The sequence below is a fragment of the Xyrauchen texanus genome, chromosome 32 (genome assembly GCF_025860055.1).
Source record: "Xyrauchen texanus isolate HMW12.3.18 chromosome 32, RBS_HiC_50CHRs, whole genome shotgun sequence".
NCBI lineage: Eukaryota > Metazoa > Chordata > Actinopteri > Cypriniformes > Catostomidae > Xyrauchen > Xyrauchen texanus.
Genome location: NC_068307.1, coordinates 18823661 through 18836768, shown reverse-complemented (window position 1 = coordinate 18836768; position 13108 = coordinate 18823661). Strand labels below are relative to the sequence as shown.

Here is a 13108-nt window from a genome sequence, read left to right as displayed (position 1 = left end):
TAACCAGCCGAGCACAAGCTCGAACCATCGTAATTTCGGTAGAAAAGGGCTAAAGTAGATCTTGGCTGCCATTTCAATTTCATTTTATTTCTTTCATTTGTTTTTTTTAAGCAATGAAAATTAATGGTGACTGAGGCTAACATTCTGTCTAACATATTATTTTGTGTTCCATGGAAAAAAGAAAGAAATACGAGTTTGGAGCAAGATGATTGTACATGAGATTTTTATTAGGTTCTAGTATTATAGAGAGGACTGTTGGAAGAGTTGTTCAACATCTGCTCTGCTCTGAGCCGTGGGTGTGTGTGTGTGGGTGTGTGTGTGTGTGTGTGTGTGAGTGAGTGAGTGAGTGAGTGCATGTACAGTACATACAGCTCTCTCTCCCAAACCCCCCAGACCAGTGTAGCGTTCAGGCGTACCTTCGCTAATTATCTCCCATTTGCACGGCCTCTTATTATCTGGGATCTAGCTAAATTAATTATTCTCTGGTGTAACAACCACAATGTTCATCCCTTAGTACACATACAATCATTTTAGACAGGCAGACTCACTAATTACATTTTAGATAAAAATACACATCCTGTATTGGTGGCATAGTTGATTTGCTTCAAATAAAAAATGAATCAACTTATGATAGCAGAATTTGTAAATCCCAGGGATGTGAAGTAGATGTTTGCCATGTGGCTATATTTATCACTGATGGCACCTTCTTTATTGAAATGCTCACTGATGCACAAAATTGAAACAAAGATAATAGTTCTGCAATTAAAAGGTTTAATATTAATGAGAACTGTCTGTCTTATGTGATGTTGCCACTGTAAGTTGGTGTAATATTCACCTGAGAGCTCTGATTTGTGGGAAATAACTGGGCATTTTTCTGCTGCAGTGTTCTTTGCAAAGTGCCAGACTGTTCTGTTTAACAGCATTTATTATTCATAATTCTTGCAGATGCACAATATAACTTTCCCCTCAGTCTATTTAGTTTGGTCAGATCTTGTCATGTGATCCTAAATAAAAAATGAAGACTGGTTGGATGTTGTGAGACACTTAACTGTAAACAAGCCCAGAAGACACAAGGAACTTGAAATTACAGAGACTATTATTCAGAAGATATGAAGTTGATGGCACGATGTAGGCTATGTGCCGATGGGAGCGGTTTCATATACAGTAGTCACATATTTCTTTGCCTGCCCTCGCTTCAATTTAGAAGACATGATTAATCAAAATGATAAAATATGCATTGAAGTGAAGATAAAAATATGAATATTGTCAATGATGAAAGATTTAGATACAGCAAATCCCCACATGATTTTTAAAAACAAATAATAATAAAAACTATCTGTAACTATCATACCGATTAATCGGTAAAACCGATAATATCGGTCTACCTCTACTAAATGATACTGATTATGCATTCATGTAACATTGTTAAAGTCATATTCATGCTGTGTTCTGGTAATGCGGTATCTTATGATAAGCTCATCATCCACATCTGGAGTCCACGATGGAGGATGGTACATTATCTCTATATTCTGATTGAAAGCTTCACTTTATTTAGTTGACCAGCTATTGGAAAACTTGCTTCTAAAACAAACAGGCCAATATAACTGTTACACTTGTGTAAAATTACCATGCAACAACTGCTTTATGCAGCACAATGAGCTAGAAGCTAACAGATAGTTGTCGTGTTATTGTTGTGTTTAAGATGTCACGGCAGTAGAGGTGGCGCAACTATGATGATCAACCTATAATCTCACCCACGTTGAGGCGGCACTAAACACCAGTGGAAAAGCAAGCTGAGAAAAGTGAAGCGAGTAGAGTCGAGTCGAACTGTAATGTGCAGTGGAAAATTGCAATCTCCAACTCTGCAACATCACTGCATTCCCTTTAGATTAGCATCTGCACTAATGTATGTGTTTCATAAATATCTGATCCTACATTATTGGAGCCCAGTGGATATCCATTGAGTTATGATGCAATCTCAAGATAATGATGGTAATGGTATACATAGCAAACCTTCCAAAGGATTTTCAATTATCGACGTAGGTTGTTATGCAGCTGCTGTTTCATCTGTTTTCTAAAGATAAGCTTTCTTCCTCCAGGCCTGAGCCCCACCCGAGGGGAGCCACACAGCAGCCTGATTCCTCTCTACAGGAGCAAGATGAGGAGATCTTGGGCTCTGATGATGAGGAGCAGGAGGACCCTAATGATTACTGCAAGGGTAGGAGTCCTGTGCTAATAACAATTTCAGTCAGACACAGATATGATTCATGGGTGCAATAAAAGCTAGTCTCTCTCTATGTGAAACTGTACCTGTTAAAAACCGTCCTTTTCCACCATCGTGCCAGTTGATTTTGAGCACGGTGAGTAACAGTTCCAGTACCATTTCCACTTGAGCACGATTCGATATGGTAAGATCACAAACCGTTCCTGCCCCGGATTTATCAGCACAGTTAAACCGGTGTCACACTAGCCGATTTTCCCTGTGATTTTCAGGTGAGCTTCATTAACATAATTGCCGGCCAGTAGGTGAGAGATGGGATGCACATTAGCGTTTGCCAGTGGGAGGTTATTTTTTCCATGGCTGTTTGTGATTTAATGGTTCCAGCAATAGAAAAAAAGGATCCAACTTGTTAGAAAAAAATGTATGTCCTTGGGCGAGCTCTAGTGTTCTCTTCAATTGACCAATGAGCTTCTTTTACTGAAGAGCTGACAAGACATCAAGCTGATCTGTACGTCTTCATCACATTCAGCTTCATTTCATCACAAACGCTGATTGCAATCCATAGTGATTCTCTCTCCAACAGTTTTCCCTGTGCTTTTTTTACACAAAAAATTACCAATGAAACCAGAAGGTGGAGGCACAACTGTCTGTTTTTATAAAACGTAATTTCTTTACTCTGTGAAAACTGCATATGGAAATATGTGTTCTATGGCAAGCCTTGAGGGGATAAATACACACGCACTTACACAAGGTAGAATCACATCCTTGTCCAGTCTTTTATCATTGTTTATGCTCATGTGGCACTCCTGTTATTTCAGCGTGCTTCGTGTGACAGGGAATCTGAGAGAGAGTGTTTTGGTGAGTTGGTATGTTTGTTACCTCCACCATTTTTAATTGGCATGTGTGTCATACCTATGACTGAAGAGAGCAAGATCTCGGCAAAACAGTCTGCATGTGTGACACTCTTTGCCAAAATCGAGTTGCCAAAATTGAGATGGAGTCTGCTAGTGTGTCGCCAGCTTTAGCTAACTGTGCTCCGGAGGCCAAAGAACTGTGCTGTGGAACACCCTTAGTGAAGTGGCGACTCGAGATTGGCCACTTGCTTAGTCAGGCCATTTTAATGTTGATACCGCAGTGGACACCAAAACCAACAGGGTCAACGAGCCCGGATTGTTATGGAACAGCACAATTTGATGGTGGAAAAGTGCCTATAAATTTGTCACTGAAGAGCCATTGTGATTTTGTATCTCATAGTTTTGTTTTGATGATTTAATGTGAGAAATAACCCAGATACGTGCTGTCACATGGAGATTCGGAGAACAAAAAACTTTAGGAATTCTAGGTAAACTGATGGTAAAATTTTCCACCAAGGAAAACAGACATATGGATTTGACTTCAATCAATTACATGACTTATTTCTGCAGGGGTCAGCTCATCAGTCTTAAAATTCATTTTTATTTAATTCCATTATTTACCTCAGCCAATTTCTACTCTCATATGGTGCTTGTCGAATGTTTATTTTGGACCCCTTTTATCAGGTCTTTTTGCTGAGTTTTCTAATGACCAAAACATTTTTTGTAGGGGGTTATCACCACGTGAAAATAGGCGACCTGTTCAATGGACGTTACCACGTAATCCGCAAGCTGGGATGGGGTCATTTTTCCACGGTTTGGCTTGCTTGGGATACACAGTATGTTTACCATGTTCACCTTGTTTTACCAAGATCATCTTTCTACAGTATCATTGTTGTTTTAAATGTGTTTTAAGAATGTGAACAGAGCTTATGTATTGTTTTGCTTGCAGGGGGAAACGCTTTGTGGCAATGAAAGTGGTTAAGAGTGCAGAGCACTACACTGAAACAGCACTTGACGAGATCAAGCTCTTGAGAGCGGTGAGCTACCCCAGACCAGCGCTGCCATAGATACCATTATGATAAATTATTCGCAAAACAATTTAGTGTCACATGAATTTGAGAACATGAAACTCAGGTTTACCACATGGCCGGGGGAAAGCAATTTCCTCGAATTAGAGTGCTGTCAAGGTTTATTTTGTAATAAACCAAAGAAAATAGTTTTAAAGTGTTGATTGTCTCGTCTGTAAAACTGTCCAAGTTCTGAGAGTTATTTTTTTTTTTGTTATCCCCATCTGGTCTATTCAGGTCAGAAACACAGACCAGAATGATCCCAGCAGGGAGAAAGTGGTGCAGTTATTGGACGACTTCAAGATCTCTGGAGTCAACGGAACTCGTATCCTTGTCATCGCAAACATGCCTGTTTTTTTCTACTACTGTACAGTGTATCGTAGTGTTTCCTGGGAGTTTAGGGTATTTATAGGATGGGATATTTCACAGAGTTGTGATGAATTTAAAGGGCCAGGTAACTCAAAATAATACAGACAAAAGCATCTTTCCATTAGATTGCCTGTGCTGGCTTCACATATTGAACAAACAGAGTGAGGCCAGTGCAGTCCTTTTCATGAACGGTTTCTTTTAAGACTCATACTCACAGGTTTGAGCTTCTAATGAATTTACCACAGAATCCGCCTGTGAGGTTACTGCTTTAACATATGACTCACTCACTGAACTGCAGTCATAAGAATTTTCTTTAATGTCGGACTCAAAATGAACTGAGAACTGTATTATGCATACATAAGGTTCGTGAGACAAAGGAATAGTTCACCTAAACATTTTAATTTTGTCATTATTTACTCACCCTAATGTTGCTCCAAGCGCATATGACTTGTTTTCACAAAAATTAAGTAAAACCATTCATTTGCACTTAAACCGAATTATGGTGGTGACATAGTTAACAGGAAACCTTATGGGTTCTTGTCGCATCTTGTGACCAAACGTCATGATGTCATGTTGCATGTTTGGTAACAGAATTCGATGAAAACCAATGAGATTTCATTTGAGTGTAAAACAGACTCTCTGTTCATCACACAACACAATGATTAGATTCTTTCAGAAGACTGGGAATATAGTGCATGAGTGGTTTTGAAGACATTTACTATGTTTTTATGGTGTTTTTGTGCTTTTTTGAGCTTGACGGACTGGAGTCGCTATTCATTTGCATCATAGCAAATAAACCCTAGCTTTGTCCCAATAGACACACTATACACTATGCATTATAAAAATACTATGCACTCAGCCATGTAGTGTATAAATTTTCAAAATATAGTATAATCCCAAATGGAACACTTAAGATTTTTTTACTACACAGAAGCATTTGTAGTTTAACAGCTGACGGATGTTTTGCCGCTAGTTTTCTCGCTTGCCAACCTCAGTTTAACACTTGTATCTTAAACAGTGTACATATTCACACAGCTTGGGTTGATGTGAAAGCATTCAACTCACATTTGTAAAGTGCTGTATTCACTGAAGTTTCACCAGCTGCTACATTCTTCATTATTTACAATTGTTTTGTCAGATCAGCAGCACAGCCAGGTAACTCCACCCTTACGCTATGTATGCCGAGTGCATGAAGTGTCCAATATTCCACACTCCGTTTTGACTGTTGAAAAAGTGCATCGTCCAGATACTTAAAGGATTAGTTCACCATTATTTACTCACTTTTATACCCAGAGGTCTTTCCTTCTTCAGTAGAACCAAAATGAAGATTTTTATAAGCAAATTTCAGCTCTGTTTGTCCATACAATGAAAGCGAATGGGTGCCATGACACTGCTGGCTGTTTGACACTCCAAAAGGCATATTTAGGCAGCATAAAAGTACTCCACATGACTCCAGTCATACACTTTAAAAAAAAAAAAAATGCTTCCTGCTACCAGTCGATGCATCACAGAGCTGAGTTAGATGATTTCAAACAGAAATACGGCGGTGGGCGGAAGCAACATTTAAAGTTTAAAACGTTTTAATTAGCGATTTATTTTTAACACAAACCTATCGATTTGCTTCAGAAGAAATTCATTGATCAACTGGAGTCATGTGGAGTACTTTTATGCTGCCTAAATATGCCTTTTGGAGTGTCAAACTGCCAGCAGTGTCATGGCACCCATTCGCTTTTTATGGTTCGTAAAACCCGTTTGCTTTCATTGTATGGACAAACCGATGTGAAATGTGCTCATAAAAATCATCATTTTGGTTCTGCTGAAGAACGAAAGACATACACATCTGGGATGGCTTTAAGGTGAGAGAATCATGAGAATTATTATTTTTGGGTGAATTAACCTTTAAAGTACACACTTTTTTTTGCTACATTTTCAGTGTAAACATACTACTCGCACTACTTGCACTATAAAGTGATGTAGAATAGTGCAGAAGTATGTGGTTTCGGGGGGGACCTCCTGTGAAGACTTTTTAAAAATTAATCTTCTGTGTCACACAGAAGAATGAAAGTCATATAGGTTTGGGTAAGTAGATAATGACAGAATTTCCATTTTTGGTCAATAATCCCTTTAAATCAGTATAGTTACTGACTAGTTCTTCATAACAACTTAATTCAAAGTAACATGTATCTAGTTAAAATTACAAATTCACTTTTTGACATACACTGATGAGCCAAAACATTTTGTCCACTCAGGTGAAGTGAATAACATTGATCATCGCCTTACAAAGGCCACATGTAAAGGTCTGGTTAGTTTAGCTGGTAAGTGAACAATCAGTTCTTGTTGTCATTGTGTTGAATGCAGAAGTTAAAGACCTGAGCAACTTTGACAAGGGCCAAATTGTTATGGCCATGCGACTGGGTTAGAGCATCTCTGAAAAGGCTAGGCTTGTGGGTTGCTCCCAGTCGGAAGTGGTGAATACCTACCCACAGTGGTCCAAGAAGGGACAAACCACAAACCGGCGACAGGGTATAGGGCGCCCAAAGCTCATAGATGCGTGTGTGCAACGAATGCTATCCTGTCTGGTCCAAACCGATAGAAGGTGGCAAAAGTCTCAAATTATAATGATAGTTACGGTAGGAATGTGTCACAACACAGTGTATCGCACCCTGCTATTTACGAGGCTGCGTAGCCACTGACGGGTCAGTGTGCCCATGACAACTTCTGTCCACCGTCAAAAGCACCTACAATGGGCACGCGAGCAATGGAACTGGACCTTGGAGCAGTGGAAGAATGTCGCCTGGTCCGATGATTCCGTTTTCTTTTACCTCACGTGGACGGCTGTTTATGTGTGCACCTATTACCCTGGGTAAGTGATGACACCAGGATGCGCTGTGGGAAGACTGCAAGTTGGTGGAGGGAGTGTGATGCTCTAGACATTGTTCTGCTGGGAAAACATGGGTCTAGCCATTCATGTGGATGTCAATTTGACACATGCCACCTACCTAAACATTGTTGCAGACCAGGTATACCCCTTTATGAAAATGGTTTACACTGATGGCAGTGGCCTCTTTCAGCAGGATAATGTGCCCTGGCACACTGCATACATTGTTCGGGAAAGGTTTGAGGAACATGATGAGTTCATGGTATTGCCCTGGCCTTCAAATTCCCCAGAGCTCAATCCGATTGAGCATCTGTGGGATATGTTGGCCAGCAAATCTGATCCACAGCGGCTCCACCTTGCAACTTACAGGACTTGAAAGATTTGCTGCAAATGTCTTTGTGCCAGATACCACAGGACACCTTCAGGGGTCTTGTAGAGTCCATGTCTCGGTGGTTCTGCACTGTTTTGGTGGCACACGGAGGACCAATGTCAAATTAGGAAGGTGGTGATAATGTTATGGCACATCGGTGTAAATGGAGAAAAAAATGACATACATTTTTTTTCTGATGTATTGAACAGATGGCCTTTTGCAAATAATGCCTCCATACTTGTCTACGTAGATTATTTTACTAGACATCCACAGGTGTTCTAGTAAATTCAACATCCGCTTCTGTGCAGACACAAATCTCAGCTTTGCCACTCAATCTTTCAATGCACAGTTGTGGGTCTAGTCTCTTTGCCCAGATTCAGCCCAACTCTTTTATTTGAAGAGAACTGTTCATAATGAGCAGGAGTTCTTGGCTCATGTTCCTGAAGGATCTGGACGTTTATTCTTCTGGGACCAAATGTTTCCTTTACTCTGTTCTGTCAGATGTGTGCATGGTGTTTGAAGTTCTTGGTCACCATCTGCTGAAGTGGATTATTAAATCTAACTACCAGGGCTTACCGTTGCCATGTGTCAAGAGCATTATTCGACAGGTAAGCTTCTATATACAGAGGATAGGATTTATTTATCTCTATAGTTTGGTTACTTTCTTTTGTTTATATTACCTTAAATTGCTTACTTTAATACTACACACAGATACACTACCAGTCAAAAGTTTGGAAACGCCTACTTATACTTTCTTATTCCTATTTTCTACATTTAGGAATATTAAGTTAAGTCATCTAAGCTATGATGTAACACACAATTACATATTTGAATTATGCAGTGACAAAAGGTTCAACAAGATTACAGCTCCACCTGGGATGCTTTTTAAACAGTATTGAAGGAGTTCCCATGTATGCTGGTCAGTTGTTGGCTGCTGCTTTTCCTTCACAATCTGGTCCAACAAAGGCATAAATTAATTCAAGTGTGTACAAATGTTTGACTGGCACTGTATTTTTCAATATTTAGGTGTATGGTCAAATCTACTTCCCATCAAATTTTTTTCTCTACACAGGTCTTGCAAGGCCTGGACTACCTGCACACCAAGTGTAAAATCATCCACACAGATATAAAGCCAGAAAATATCCTGATGGATGTGAATGAGGCATATGTTAAGAGACTGGCCGCGGAGGCCACAGAGTGGCAGAAATCTGGAGCCCCGCCCCCTTCTGGCTCTGCAGGTGATATAATATGGAAACTCCCATGTTCTCATGGTCATGGAAATATCAGGGAATTTTAAAAATGTGATTTCCAAGCAAAGTATTGCACATTAATTAAATCTTAGTCGCTGAAATTTCTATTTGTACTCTTAAAATATTTAATCTAGAAGATCCTTTTTGTTAGTGCAGTCTCTATAAAATACAATACTATTTAACAGTCTGTGGATTTGTTTTGTATTTAAACATGCATTAAGGCTGGGTTCAGAAAGATAATGAATATTCTAAAATGTACAGTATCTCATATTTGTTGTTTTACTTGGTTTGAAAATAAACTATGAACAAGAAGAGTGGTAAATAGTATGTCTATATTTTACATAAAACATTACGATACTGTTATTAATGACTATGTGCTATATCTAGGCTGACAAGCGTATAAAACTGTAACTTAGTGACTTGATGAATTTGCCATTATAAGTAGAGCCATTCACATCCACTGACAGCTCAGCATAGAACTTATCCATTGATGCATTATGTAGGGTGACAAGTCTGCAGGATGTTTCTAAATGGAGAGCAATGACTCATAGTCTTCTAAACAAGTGAAGGATGATAAATTCCCACAGTTTGAATCTCTCTAGAGAACCTCATGTGCACTGCCTATGAACTCTCTCTGCTCCTGTGATGTTGATATTGCATAAGAGGATACTGACTTTGTTATTCTTTTTTCTTTTTATCTTTCCCTCATTGCAGTGAGTACTGCTCCAGCCCCAAAACAAGTAAGTTTTCTTTTAATATTTTTGAAATATATTTAGTTAAATTAGCTTTTTAACAATGATTTTTTCCTTTTTTTTTTTTTTTTTTGTAAATGTGTGACCGTACTTAGTGAGGTGTTTTCTTTGTGTGAATCTGCATTTTGTGAGCAGCATTTTTCATTCATGCCAATGTTTAAAATGCTGGATGTTTGTTATTGTCACACTGGATGGTCCTTAAAGGGATTGTTCACCCAAAAATAAAAATTCTCTCATAATTTACTCAACATCATGCCATCCTAGATGTATCTGACTTATTCTTCTGCTGAACACAAACAGATTTTTAGAAGAATATTTGAGCTCTGTGGGTCCATACGATGCAAGTGAATAGTGGCCATAACTTTGAAGGTCCAAAAATCACAAAGGCAGCATAAAAGTATTCCACATGACTCCAGTGGTTAAAATCCATACCTTCATAAGCAATATGATAGTTGCGGGTGACAAACAGATCAATATTTGAGTCTACACATTTTTTACTACAAATTCTCATCCCTGCCCAGTAGGTGGCGATTTACGCAAATAATGCGAATTGCCTAAAACAAAAGAAGAATGTAGAAGATAGACTGGGGATTAATAGTTAAAAAAAAAAAAAAAAAAAAGGACTTAAATATTTATCTGTTTCTCTCCCACACCTATCATATGGCTTCTGAAGATATGGATTTAACCACTGGAGGTTACTTTTATGCTGCCTTTCTGTTTTTTTTGTTTTTGTTTTGTTTCAATGTTCTGGCCACCATTCACTTGCTTTTTATAGACCTATTGTACAGAGTTGAGATATTCTTCTAAAAATCTTCATACGTGTTCAGCAGAAGAAAGTAAGTCATACACATCTGGGATGGCGTGATGTAAGTAATGGCGTGATTAATTTTTTGGATGAAATATCCTTGGCCATAAGACAGAAAGAGAATAGTCAATAGATTGGTACTTCTATCTCCTTCAGATGGCAAAAATGTCAAAGAACAAGAAGAAAAAGATGAAGAAGAAACAGAAGCGTCAAGCTCTACTCCTGGAGAAGAGGATCCTGGAGATAGAGGGACTGGAGAATGGCCCAGAGGCAGGAGGAGGAGAAGAGGAGGATGATGACGAAACAGAGACCCCAGACAGCACCCCTTCAATCCCCACCACCGAGACAATTCATGACATCACAGCTGAGGCCACACTGGGTGAGCAGTGATTTAATGATTACTTTATATTAAACCCAAACACTTGATTATTAGTGGTGTTTGCTAAGGCAAGATTCACTAGGACGTTGCTTATCCATTGGTGTTAGGGATTTGAATAAACCACCTAACCCAAAGTACAACATTTCTGCATGTACATTTTTTTTGTGCAACGGGCATCAATGGTGCCTCACATTGTGTGGCTTGTTGAGAGGAGGTATGCTATTATTATTCGACTACTGGATGAAACTGGTGAAGAAAATCCCAAAGACCTTAAAGGATGGACCTGAACCCTATGTAGGGGCCAGGGCCCAGTTGCGAGAAACGGCTTGTAATGGGTAAACACCATTCACATGTCAGTCTAGTTGAGTAATCGGTTGTAAATGGTATTTTTATTGTTGCTTAATTAGATTATTCTGCCAGTTCTTTTTATTAACAAAAGATATCTTGAATATTGCAGTATCCCTGCTGTTCTGCACTGGGCATAATGTGCACCCAAATCTCATTTGTTTAAAAAAAAAAAAAAAACATGCTTCAAGCTACTGTCTTCATCAATTATGACTGGTGTGGCAGTGCCTACAGAGTCTACGACGTCACTATATATTATCAAGTGTTTTAACTCCGAGAATGAATCGAAGTCAAAACTTTTTCACTGACCCTGTTTCAACCACAGATGGCATCGCAGACAGTTGGTCTCAGCTTAGAGGCGGCATCAATGGTCACAGCCAGGACCCTGAGGATGAGCAGACTCCAGATCTTCAGCTGCAGTTGAAGGACGAAACCCCAGTGAACCCATACGACAGTAGCACCGAGGGGTCCGAGCCTCCTAACCCTTACCCAGCATGCAATGGCACAGAAGAAAAAGACTCCAGTCCTCCATCTCCTGCCGCCACAGACGGTAATGGACCTTTGAATTGTGGCATGATTCAGTCACAGTGTCCTAGAGTGCAGGATCCAGAAGGCCCCACGGCAGAGCTGAACGGTTCTAGCTCTGCTGAGGGCCCCAGAGTGGAGCTGGGCCTCACCATGGAGGTGGACCCCAGCGCACAGGCAGCCACAGTGGAGGAGAGCCTGAAGGACGGTCAGTGTGGAGCCCTTGCGATAGGAGTGAACCCTCACTCTGATCTTCTGTGTGATCCTTATTAACCTCCACCCACCTCTGTCCGGCTCTTTCTCTCTCTTTCTTTGTGTTATCACTACAGAGTCACTATTGGTGAAACAGTAATCTCTAACACAAATGGCACAGCTTGATTTTGTGATGTTGAATAATGTACCAGAAAGGGATAGTTCAAATAAAAGTGTCTAACAAATAATAATAATACTGTTGGAATTGACAGGGTTCATACAGATTTTTTGGCTTGGAAACTTTCGGCATGGAGATTTCAATATTAAATATGCCTTTCTCTAGTTTTTCTCAGCTGCAAAATATTTCATTGGCTAGAAATTGTTCTTTGTGAGCGCAATCTCTATAAAATGATCCTTATTCAGTTATATCAATATATTCCTTCATTTATATTTAATGATCTTGAACGACTGGATAATTTCATAATAAAAATCATGGAATTTCATTGTTCTAAAGATGTTTGAACCCTGAATTAAAAAAAACAACAACAGGAAACTGTCCCTTTCTGTGTAATGGTGACATCCATTAAAATCTAATTAAATAGTTTCCTGTCACACAATGTCCTAATCAGCCGAAACATGATAAAAGCTGTCTTGTAAATTAGAGATTTTGTAGTAAATAGCTGTGATGAGCGACCTGAAATGTTTGGTTTTGTATTTCGGTGTCATTGCACTTTTTAGCCCCACCCACTATGAAATCTCATTGGTCTTGAATCCCATCCACATAGCTGTATATTAAACGTCATATATGTTTTGAATGGTTTGGACATGGTGTAATAAGTTACTAATACTTACGGATCTAGTAATTGTTGGTTCCTGAAATAACCGTTCTGTTGGTCTGGATACGTTTCTTTATTCCTGGAAAGCGTAATTCCCAAGGGTTTGAACGCCTTGTCGTGGGATTAATTTTTCTTATGTTAATTCAATAAGACTGTTTTTTCAAGTACTAATGCCCAAAGTATACTTTGGTAAGACAAGAACGTGTGACAGAAATCTCGTCATCGGCAGAGTACTGCAGCACTGAACGTGCACAGCCCTATTTTT

General features: G+C 39.3%; 1 protein-coding gene across 5 annotated transcripts in view; it reads left to right on the top strand.

Annotated features, from left to right (window-relative positions):
• Window positions 1-13108, top strand: part of srpk1b (SRSF protein kinase 1b) — a 57007-nt gene that overhangs the window by 38576 nt on the left and 5323 nt on the right. For 4 of the 5 annotated variants that reach the window (XM_052101008.1, XM_052101009.1, XM_052101007.1 and 1 more), the window contains 9 exons: window positions 2100-2218; window positions 3803-3911; window positions 4025-4112; window positions 4380-4467; window positions 8261-8367; window positions 8832-8997; window positions 9724-9749; window positions 10723-10945; window positions 11616-12023. In XM_052101008.1, coding sequence (XP_051956968.1) covers window positions 2100-2218; window positions 3803-3911; window positions 4025-4112; window positions 4380-4467; window positions 8261-8367; window positions 8832-8997; window positions 9724-9749; window positions 10723-10945; window positions 11616-12023 — 1334 coding nt within the window. The remainder of the gene's footprint in view (window positions 1-2099; window positions 2219-3802; window positions 3912-4024; window positions 4113-4379; window positions 4468-8260; window positions 8368-8831; window positions 8998-9723; window positions 9750-10722; window positions 10946-11615; window positions 12024-13108) is intronic. The other variant, XM_052101010.1, reaches the window with a different exon arrangement.